General features: G+C 40.2%; 1 protein-coding gene across 1 annotated transcript; it reads right to left on the bottom strand.

Moving 5' to 3' along the window:
- Positions 1 to 7,151: 7,151 nt before the first annotated feature.
- LOC128859570 (dynein assembly factor with WDR repeat domains 1) lies at positions 7,152 to 8,960 on the bottom strand. Its single transcript, XM_054096495.1, has 6 exons — positions 8,829 to 8,960; positions 8,689 to 8,764; positions 8,151 to 8,633; positions 7,769 to 8,086; positions 7,415 to 7,715; positions 7,152 to 7,349 (listed from the first exon to the last, which is right to left on the bottom strand). The coding sequence occupies exons 1-6, from the start codon at positions 8,866 to 8,868 to the stop codon at positions 7,152 to 7,154; spliced, it is 1,416 nt and encodes a 471-aa protein (XP_053952470.1). The 5' UTR covers positions 8,869 to 8,960.
- Between the last annotated feature and the right edge of the window lie 2,851 nt (positions 8,961 to 11,811).

Raw genomic sequence — 11,811 nt, 5'->3', positions numbered from 1 at the left:
CAAAAAATTGATTCTTGCCATATGTCATCCGCGGACTGTTTTATTGATAACGTCTCGTTCATATTTGAGCAGAAGGTACATACATACAATGACTCACAGCTTATTTGATGCAGCAAAAAAAAAAAAAAATATTAAATATATTTTATGGTATTTCCAGACAGAAAAAATCTTATATTTTTTGATTGTTAAATAACATGTTTTATTTAATAACAAAAAATAACAAAAAATGTTTCTTCATAATTCGTAAGAAAGATATGGCAAATTAAAATAATTCAGTTACAGCTTTGAGGTCACAGCTTAAATGATGAACTAAACACATAAACACATTAATATTTCGATTTAATGGTTACGGCTAATACTCAGTGGGGTATCCCTTTTGATTCAGAACAGCTTTTAATCGGGAACTGATAGATTCTATAAGTTTTGCTGTATAATCGGAACTAGTTGTATCCCATTCTTCATGTAGTGCCCGTTTCAGATCAGAAGCATTAGAAATATTGTGGTTTCTTATTTTATTTTCCAGCACTGACCAAAAATTCTCAATAACGTTGAGATCTGGACTCTACAGGTGTCTGTACTACATGTGGGCAGTTCCAGATAATCCAAGTTTTTACAATACCAGACGTATGCTAGGGATCGTTGTCTTGGTAGACCCTAAACGAATCCCTAATGCCCATTTTATCCGCACTTTGTACTAAATTATTTTTTAGCAGATCCAGATACATCTCTTTATTCATGTTTTCTTCGATAAATGTTAAATTTCTGACGCCTGAATAGGGCATGCAACCCCATACCATGCAACCATTACATGGTTGAAGTGCGGTGTTTGGTTTTCTCCAAACGGAGGACTTCTCATCAGACCTGAAAAGGTTAAATTGGCTTTCATCCGCAAAAACAATGGACTTCCAGAACGAAATGTCTTTGTTCAAATGTTGTCTGCAAAACTCTATTCTTTGTTTTCTATTACGGGCATTAATCAACGGCTTATTTCGGCCAGTCCTTCCACGAAATTTTTCTTCGCGCAGAACTCTACGAACAGTTTCGGGATTACAGACCTTGCCTAAGTATTTTTCGACTTCGTTCGTTAATTTTGGAACGTTTAAATTGGGTTTTTCTTTAACTTTGTGAACAATCCACCTCTTATCTGCATCATCAAATATTTTATTTGGGGCAGATCTGCTCTTATCTTCTATCCTGTTTTCGTGGCGAAAGCTTTCTACATATAAGTTGCTAAACAGAAAAAAAAGACATTTCACCGTTATTGCATTCTCAGAGAAAATATAGAATACACTGCCTATTTTAAACTGTGAGCATATTTTGATGAGAAAACTATTTGTTTCTATATTTTTTCAGCAAGCTTTGTTTTTGTGGTAAACAGTATATACAAATCTCATTACGAGTCGCATACATTTTTTTATTCAATTTAATAAACATCGAGTCATTTTATTTTTTCTAAAGAAGTATTACCTGCATCAAATAAGCTGTGAGTCATCGTACGGTGATGGACCTAACAGAAGTCTGCTTACAGCAGCATATTTTCTTATTTCCCAGAAGGTATACAGTAATAGAAAAAAACTGTTGATGTAGTTTTTTCCAGAATTCATATTTATTCATAAATATATTATATAAAAAATAAATGATTTCATTTGTTTTATAACAATGAAATTAACAAAAACAAAAAAAAAGTCAAGATACATCCATCTAATTTGGTTCACTCAAGCATTGAAAAAGTAGCTGTAAAGTATCGTTATTCGAAAATTTCAGTTGATAAATCGTCGTTGCTCGTCGTTGTCGCATGTGATTGTTTATTTCGTGGTTTGCTGCTGGTCTTGTCAAGTGGATACAATAATGAACCAGAATAAAGAGATATCTTTTGATTTAAGAAAATTGGTGGTTAAGCAAAGAAAAGAAAATAAATCTTACGGCGAAATTGCAAAAATAACAAATTTAAGTCGAGCAACGGTATAGACGATTGGTAAAAATTACGAATTGGCTAATTCGTATGAAAATAAAAAGCGAACCGGCCGCCCAAAGAAGCTATCCAGAAGTTATGTAAGCTCCATTTTAAGATAAGTCGACAAAAGTTCGAAACTTAGTATTCCGAAATTGGTCCAACATATTATCGAGCCATCCGAAAAAAGTGTTCGTCCAAGAATTATTAAAAGAAATCTTAATAATAGTTGATATTTCCGCAGTACACCACGTAAAAAATCTCTGATTTCAGAAAAAATCGTCAGGTTCGACTTGAGTTTGCACGGACACACATTGAAAAGGGAATAAATTTCTGGCCTAAAGTTTTATTTACTAATAAGTGATGGCCGGTTTAAAATTTGGAGGAAAATGGAAATGCAAACTTGGATACTCAATGTCAAGCACGGCGGATGTAACGTAGCTCCATCTGGCGTTGAAAAGATGATCTTCATTGAAGGTACTATGGACCCATATAAATATAAAAACTTAAAATTTGAGGCCATCAGTAGAATGCTTGGGTCTTGGGCAAGGTTGGCTTTTCTAACAAGACAATGACCCTAAGCAAACTGAATGATCTTAAGCAAACATACATAAACTAAATACCTCGCCGAAAAGTTCGGATTTAGATCCGATAGAGAGATAGGAGCTTTTAGAGAGAAAAATTCGACAAGTAACTGATAGTAACAGACGCAAAATCGCTAAAAAAAGAGTTAATAACGAGGGAAGAGCCTTCCCCATTAGTTGGATCAATATCACGACGCCTTCAAGCAGTGATTGATAACGGTGGTGGTCCTACTAAATACTAAAATTATTCAAAAAATATAGTTTTAAAATGAAGACTTTTTTAAAATGAATACTTTTTTAAGCTAATTGAACTGTAGACTTTTGCGATACCGCTTTTTTTGTTACAATATTTTTTTTTGTTCTGAAGCAAGTGAAATTATTTAATTTTTATAAATTTATGAACAAATACAAAAAAAATGTTACTGCTCGCCATTTTTCTAAATTTATAGAGATGTACCCAATTGCGACAGTGTTGCAAAATTGATGCCAGATAAAGTAAAATAACCCGTAAGCACAAGTAAAAGTAGAAGAAAAAATTAAAATACGACGATGATTGTGAGCGTACAAAAATCGTAGAGTTGATGAGTATTAAAGTATTTGTCAAATACTTCAGCTGAACAAATACAATATAAACGAACAAATGAAACAGCTAAGTGTTTGTCATGAGCGTACAAAAAGGTAGGTGTGGAAATGTGCCACTTATTCAAAGCCATGCAGAAATATCAAAATTCATCATTTTCTGTTTCATGCCCACAGTGGGTATCGAATCCTGGTCATACCGAATGGTAGTCACGCACAAATTCATAAACCCAGACTACGGTGGCCTGTGAGATACATTCTGTCAAAAAAAATATCGGGAATTGTTCATTTAAAAAGTGCGCGTTGCACATATGTATGTCTACATTTTTTTTTTGCTGGAAACTTGGTATCACTGTCCTCTATAGTGTCGCAGAGTTTGAGCGCGATCTGTCAATTAGCTTGCTTTTGACATTTAATTATATCAGCAGATGTGGGCTGCGATTTTCCCTATGGATAAAAATATCGATTAAAGAATTTGTCCTAAATTTTGTCTTTTGAACGAGGTTTCGTGTTTATAAAAAACACGGGTCTATGAGTGGTATAGGGCTTTTGTAGAGGGCCGAGAAGTCGTGGAAGATTTGCCCCGATCTGGTCGCCCATCAACGTCTTCAACGAATGAAAACGTCGACAAAATCAAGGAAATGGTGCTTTTTCTTTTTCCAAAAACTTAAATTGCCACTCCGCGGACGCCGCTTTCAGTCGATGGAGGCCATTATTCGCTGAAGGAGCCGAAGAAGATCTCTTCAAACTCGCTTAAAATGTGCTTTGACGACTGGACAAATCGTTGACATATGTGTATTGCTTCGAATGGAGCCTATTTTGAAGGCGAACATTTAATTTTTGGTGATAAATCAATTATTTTGCGTTTTATTGAACAATTCCCGGTACTTTTTTGACAGAATGTACCTCATGCTTTGCCAAAACGACGCGCATAGGTGAAAAAAGGAACTCGCCGTTTTGGAGGCAACGGCATTTAAGTGAGTATTCCAGTTGAGAGAGAGGTTTTTTTCCAGGTGAATGACGCGAGGATTGTCTTTTTAGGATTTATGGAAAGTCCTTTATGGTCGCACCTCATCAGAGTGCTCGACAGTACTGATTCCGTGAGGTCCGATATTATTTTCTCTTGTATCCCTGCCCACTTGCCTGATATGTAACCCAGGAGAAGAAATACTCTATATAGTTTAGAGAGAAGTACTGACCAGCTTGAATAGACAGTGGTGGACTCCATCAGGTTCATCACGTTTCTTTCAGCTGATCTGTAAATCTCCCAGCTGGGGTTTTTAGAATGAAATTATTATTTGTATGATCCCTTGGGAGGACTGCCTGAAGGTGTATCGCTCTTTGTTAGATGAAGGTAGAGCAAGTTTATATGAGCTCCTATCAGACACAAATTTCTTATTCCGCCGCATGGGGAGAGTATTATACTTTGAGGACAACTGTCTTTACATTATCTGAGCGAAATTGGTCAGTTTCGGTCTCGAGCTCTTATTCATTCATAATTGGTAGAGCTCCCAGTTGATATTCTTAGAATTTTTGAAAGCTGGCTTAGAGTCAGGAAAATAACTAGTGTCGAATACAATGTGTTTGTTATCCGACAGTGACTTTCATAGAAGCCATGGACATTCACGAACGCGGGTTCATTGCCACGACTTCTAATACTTTTACTTACTTACTTACTTAGGTGGCCATAACAACCCGTTACCGAGTTACGGCCGACCTCACTAGCTCTATCCAGGCGCCTCTGCTCCGCGCGCGCCTTCTCCAATTCTGTACACTAAGCGAGCATAGGGTTTCCTCCACCTGGTCTTTCCACTGGAGCAATGGTCTTCCTCTGCGTCGGCTACCTTGGACTTCGCCCTCGAACACCTTCTTTGCTGGAGCTTCTTCATCCATACGCATGACATGCCCTAGCCAACGCAGGCGTTGGATGACGATTCGTTGAACTACGTCAATGTCGGCGTAGAGCTCATACAGCTCGTGGTTCATTCTTGAACGGTAGTCTTACGAAGAACTTTTATCTCGAACACCCCAAGAGCGGCTGCATCGCTTTGTGACACTACCCATGCCTCTGCGCCATAAAGCAACACGGGTATGATGAGTGTCTTGTAAAGTGTCAGTTTGGTCATGCGAGAGAGGGCTCGACTACTCAATTGCTTACTTAGCCCATAGTAACACCTATTAGCAAGAGTGATTCTCTGTTTGATTTCCAGGCTGATATCGTTGTTGCTGTTAACGGCGGTGCCAAGATAAATAAATTCCGGCACAACTTCGAAAGTATAGTTGTCCGCAATGACGTGCGTTCCTACACGCCGTGTGTTCCGCGTTGTAGACAGCATATACTTTGTTTTACCCTCGTTCACCGCCAGACCCACTCGTGATGATTCCTTCTCGATAGCAGAAAACGCAGCCGTGACATCTCGCTTACAGCGGCCGATAATGTCAATGTCATCGGCGTACGCAAGGAGCTGGACACATTTGTAGAAAATAGTGCCATTACGATGCACACCTGCTTTTCGGAGCACCCCTTCCATCACGAAGTTGAAGAGGTTGCCTGACAGTGGATCGCCTTGCCTGAAACCTCGAACGGTACTGAATGACTCGGAGAGGTTATTTCTTACCTTGACGGAGCTGGTTGTGTTGCTCAACGTCATTCTGCAAAGCCGTATGAGCTTCGCTGGTTTACCGAACTCAGACATGGTGGCGTACAGGCAATCCCTTATCGGGCTATCGAACGCAGCTTTATAGTCGACAAAGAGATGATGGGTGTCGACTTGCTTTTCATGGGTCTTTTCCAGGATTTGGCGTAATGTGAAAATCTGGTCGATGGTGGACTTACCACTTCTGAAGCCGCACTGATAAGGACGCTAGACAGGACCTTGTAAGCGATGGTTAGAAGACTGATGCCCCGGTAGTTGGTGCAGATCGTCGGGTCACCCTTCTTCAGTACAGGACAAAGAACACTGAGATTCCAATCATCGGGCATGGTTTCTGCTAGCCATATTTTGCGGATGAGCTGATGCATGCTCCCTATCAGCACATCGCCGCCAGTCTTGAACAATTCAGCGGGCAAGCCGTTAGCGCCAGCCGCTTTGTTATTCTTCAGCCGCTGAATGGCAACTCTGACTTCGGCATGACTAGGTGGTGGAACGTCCAAATTTTCGTCGGTTGGCGGTATCGGGTCATCTTCTACTGGGTCGGAATTGTGTGCGTCATCGCCAGCAAGTAAATTGCAGAAGTCTTCCCTCCATATGCCCAGTGTGGACTGTGTATCCATAACCAGATTTCCGTTTTTATCTCTGCAGGCTGATGCTCCGGTCTTGAAATCTTGTGTGAGACGCTTGACTTGTTAATAGAATTTTCGAGCATCATTCTTGCCCCTGTACTCCTCTAGCAGCTCACGCTCACGCTTCTCCTGTTCTCGTTTCTTGCGTCTGAAGAGCATTAATAAGCCCAAGGAGGTACTCTCCCGTATTGGTGCCTGAGTTATCTACTTGATGCTTTGAAGTCAGTGAAATCTTGTCTCATCCCTTCGGGGCATATCTTCGATCATATTTGGAGCAGCGGTTTCGAACTCGTAGCACTTTTTTCTGCAAGCTCGTACTTAGGCTAATATGAGTTATTTTTTTTCTATCAAGTTAGGCCATGGCTTCATGTTACCGTAGAGTAAACTGACTTTTCAAGAACTGCAATCACTTTGATACTCTCGATTCTCTATATTCAGGATAGTCGGTGTCGGTATTTGATTACTTGTATCGCTTCATCCACTGCTACTGAACGAATTTATTCGATATTTCACTTAATTCTACTATTGAAAATTTCACATAATTACTTGTGGAAAGCTCGCTAGTTCTGAGGTAAACTTCGATTACTCAATGGGGGCTTAGCCGAATGTTATTAGTTAAGTCTTTCTATTCACTTAATACTTTTATTTGAAACAATTAGGGGATCGTGACCTTATAAACTAAATCTTATGCGTACTTTTATGTCTAAAATTTATTTTAATCTGCATCACTGAATCCAACCGTATACCAGTCATATCATCTCCATAACCTACAAGTGTTGTCCTTCGAAGCCGTTACAATAATATCGCCCGCATAGCTAAAGGCACAAGAAAACACTTCTGAGTCATGACCGCTCAGAACTTGCGAGCACTGACCAGTCTCAGTAAGCCACAAGCGCGCAGTGTGATCAGCAGAGGCGGTCATCAAAAGAGCGCCAGAAGGGCTGAAGCAAACCTGCGAGTAAATGAATGTAGCAAAGTCCTGGTAAATAGTACACATAAAATAGTTATATTCGTTACCTTTGACACCTCGTCACTATGCCCCTCCATAACGGACAGCAGCTCGAAGTCGCCACGCAAATCCCATATGCGCGCCGTACAGTCGCTGCTGCAAGTGGCCAATCGACAGCCAGTCGAATCAAAGCAAACATCAAGCACCTCCTCACGATGCCCAGTTAAGTTATGCAGTGGCTCATCCAGCCATCGTATGTCCCACAACTGAGCTGTGCTATCCAGCGAAGAGGTAGCAATGCGATTACACGAAAAATTCCAAACACAGTTGCTTAACTCAGCGGTGTGACCACGCAATTGAGACGTAAGGCTAAAAAAATGTATTTGAAAAAGATAGTTCCGAGTTGCTCAACACGAACTTACCACGCATTTCGTATATCCCAAATTGCTGCAGTACCATCGAAGGAAGCTGTTAGCAACATATTGCCACAACGACTGAAGCGACTTACAATCACCTCGGCACCGTGATGGCTAAGCACCTGCAACTCCAAAGCTGTCTCTATGTCGAATAAACGCGCGCTGCCATCTATAGAGGCGGTAGCCACCGTTGTTGATTTTATGGGATCAAATTCGGCCATCACCAGTTCGGCTGTGTGTCCATGGAGCGTACACAGCGATTGCCCATCTGAAGTGCTCCACACTCTAGCGGTGCCATCAAAGGAGCCGGTCACTATTTTGTCGCTAGAGAATAAAAATAGCGGTAGTAATTGAAGAAGTGCGACGCATTTCAGTTGAGTAAAAATACCATTTTGGCTGGTTGAAGGCCACTGAGAATACCACATTGTCATGCCCTTTCAACAGCTGCTCTTCGCCTGCATCCTGTGTATTGATTATACGACACGTGCGGTCATAACTGCCAGTCAAGCAACGCGTGCCACTCCTATCGAAACAAATGTTGGTCAATGGCAACAGGTGGCTCACACGTCGATGCAAATAGAATTTCTTCTGTGTGGGTTCCAACAATTTTCGTTGCAACTTTCTGATAGCCTGCCGCAGAGGATCTGCATAATTGTTGATTATTTGTTGCACAAAAAGCATATCAGTGGTGCTGCCATTAGTGGCCAGAGGCTGTTTAAATGTTGCGGACTTAATTTCTCCAGTATTGATGCAGTTGGCGCTGGTGTTAGCTGCACAATCGAGCGTTGCTTTATTGCAGCATTGTTTATTCGCTTTTTGTGAGCTTGCTGGGTCAATTGTGAGGCTATTGAGTACCCTTTCCATTTGAGTGCTACAATGAACAAAAACTATTTTTACTTTATTTGTAGTAAGTAAAAATTACGAACTTTGCTTTCAAATCCAACAAATCGATGTGATGCAGCATTTCCTGGCCGTCGGCAGTGCGGCAATTAAGTGCTAAACCTAAAATGCGGAACTTTGTATGAAAATGTTTAAGTAGTGAAACAAATCGAAAAAGTGTACCTACCTGGTGGGTAATAACGGAGGTAGATTTTCGTCAGACTCATATTTTTTTATTTTTAATCTACTCAAACTTCACACTTAATTTTATTATTTATATCTTATTTTTAAATGTTTTTATTTTATTTTATTTTGTTAAGGATTTTAAGAATAGTTAAAGCTCTGAGTTGCTGCAACGAAATATCACATTTTCGCTAGTTGCTCCCGCTGGATCAATAATTTTATAGGGCGCTTGCTAGGAGCGTTGCTATGCGTGCTGTTAGCAGTATTCTTACAGCGGAGTCACGGCGTATGAGTGACAAACTGCAAAGTACAGCAGTTGGGTATGCGATTAGAGGAGCTATAAGAAGTGCAATAAGAAGTGCTTGTAATGCTTGTAGCAAACGTGTGGAGTAAGTACCAGAAATGGGTAAATGTCATATGAAAATGAAAAAAAACTTAAGTACATGTTTTTTTATTAATTTATTTTTATTAATTAAAAAAAAATGTATTTATTTTCCACTTAATTATAAGAATTAAGCCCAGTTATCAATCGATATTAGTTGCACTTAATTCTATATATAATTCCGAATTAAGTCGTTAATCCCGATTAAGATGATGAGTAATTGCAGGGTGATTTATTTAAAAACACTCATACGCCGCGGCGTCCATAAATTCATCTTCTACCCTTATTGCGAGTATTTAAATTTATATGTGATTAGTTTGAAATTATAGGGTCCAGCATTCTACGTAGTATCTGAGCAAGGTTTTCACACTACAGATTATATAATACGAGTATGGAGTATATTTACAATTATTTTTTTAGCTCCGCATTTATGCACAAGGGGGTTATAATTTCGTTCAGCATAAAGGAATCAAAATAGATATAGACATATGTACAGAAAATACTCAGAATAATGAGAGAAGTCGATTCAGCTATGTCTGTCCATCCGTCCATCTGACCGCCCGTGATAACACCACCAAAAATTAACATATTTCAATAAAACTTGGTACATTTCTCTTTATCCAATGATAGGTTGGTGATGAAAATCGACGAACTTGGTCAATAAATCCACACATATCCCATATCTTTCTGCCGTGCTCTAGCAAAGGCAGGACACTCACAGAGAAAGTGCTCAGTGCTATCCGTCTCCTCCAAGTACGACAGGCACATTGGGTCCTCAATGATTCCAATAGTGGTCATATGCTGACCCCATGAGTTGTGTCCTGTAATGATACCGATCATCAACCGAACGTCTTTTCTTCCAAGTTTTAGTAGAAAGTTTGACAGTTTTCTGGTCGGAGTTGTCACAAAACACTTTGCAGTTCTAGACCGTTCTAGACCGGACCATCGCTCTTTATGTAGATTGCCTACACAATCACTGATCCAATTCATGAATCCTGCGGAACTGATACCAATTATTGGCTCTGGGGAACCGCTGATCCACGGTTGGCCAATTCATTGGCGATTTCGTTTCCTTTAACACCGGAGTGTCCACGAACCCATATAAGTACATACAAGCCTATTTTGTCTTGCGACAGAATTAAGCTTCTTTTTAAATTCTTGAACAATCTTTGAGGCTTGCTTCGCGTTCTCCAGGGCCGTCGGTGCAGCCTGACTGTCACTAAAAACTCCAATCTCGATTATCGATTATCCATTCGGCTACTTTCAGGATGGGAAAAATTTCCGTTTGCAAAACGGTTGCCATTTCCCCCATAGCATAGTGATACTTATTACTATCGTTTAAGTAGCATCCGGCTTCAGACCCTATTTCATTCTTGGACCCATCGGTAAAGAAAATATCCGTCAAACCTCTCTGCATGCATTCTGGATTGCTCTATTGCTCACGCAATGGAAGTCTGACATCAAATTTCCTTCCAAATGAAACTTTGGCTATCAGATAGCAACTTGAAGATTTCTCTGTGTCCCGAAGTTCCGTCTTCGTGCCAGAAACCATATTTATGGAGTCTATTCATTGCTTTTATTGCTCCTGTTGTATCTTAAGATCCAGGAGCAGCAAATCAAGCATAGCATTTACAGCAGCGGAGAAAGAACACCCCCTTGGGGACATCCTTGCTTGGCCCTGACAATGATTAGTTCGTCATTGTTCTCACCAGCGGTTAACAGCTTCTCAGAGAGCATGGAATATATCCATTTTACAATGGTTTGATTAACTCCGTGTCGTTCGGCAGAAGAACATATTGAGCCGAAAGTGGCATTATCAAAAGCCCCCTCAATGTCCACGAACACGCCGATTGTGTATTCGTCAGCTTCCAGCCCAGCTTCAATCTTGCTAACAAGATCGTGTAAGGCTGTTTCACATGATTTTCCACTCTGGTAAGCGTGTTGATTTCTATTAAGTGGACTTCTTGGCAATACCCCCATTCGAATATGTTTCTCCACCACTCGTTCCAGACTTTTCAACATGGACGATGTCAAACTGATTGGTCTAAAACTTTTTGCTAGGGAATAGTCATCTTTTCTTGGTTTCGGAATAAATACTACTCTTACGCGTCGCCATTGGGATGGTATATAACCAAGTGCAAGATAGACTGTGATGATCCTTTTCAGGGCCTCAATCAGCCTGTCTCCTCCTTTTTTAAGCATTGCTGGATATATTCCGTTAGGTGCAGGGGACTTAAAGTTCTCAAAGGAAGACAAGGAAAACCTTATCGATTCCCTTGTCACTATCCGACTAGCAATATACCAGCTGTACCTAGAGGTTCTACCGTTGCTACCGTTGTTGTTCATGCCACTCTCAACTTCAGAGAGAGTTCTACTACCCGGAAAATGGGTTTCGAGTAGAGCATTAAACGTTTCCAATTTGGAAATGGTGTATGAACCATCAGGTTTTCAAATGGAATCCAGCCTTACTGAGCGGTCTAAATGAAGGACCTTACAAAGTCTCGCTGTTTCCCTCATTTCTTCGACGTTACTGCAGAAATTTCTATAGGATGTTTATTGATTAGTAGGCGGATATTATTTTTCACGTTCTCTCGAATTTTTTCAC

This window comes from Anastrepha ludens, chromosome 2 (genome assembly GCF_028408465.1).
Source record: "Anastrepha ludens isolate Willacy chromosome 2, idAnaLude1.1, whole genome shotgun sequence".
Taxonomy (NCBI): Eukaryota; Metazoa; Arthropoda; class Insecta; order Diptera; family Tephritidae; genus Anastrepha; species Anastrepha ludens.
This window is presented reverse-complemented; position numbering and strand designations above follow the sequence as displayed.

Bases quoted from the DNA above. Each gene is read 5' to 3' on its own strand.
- LOC128859570 (XM_054096495.1), bottom strand. From the start codon at position 8,868: ATGAGTCTGACGAAAATCTACCTCCGTTATTACCCACCAG. The intron at 8,765-8,828 runs GTAGGTACACTT...TCCGCATTTTAG, and splicing joins CCTCCGTTATTACCCACCAG to GTTTAGCACTTAATTGCCGC. The intron at 8,634-8,688 runs GTTCGTAATTTT...TGTTCATTGTAG, and splicing joins TTGTTGGATTTGAAAGCAAA to CACTCAAATGGAAAGGGTAC.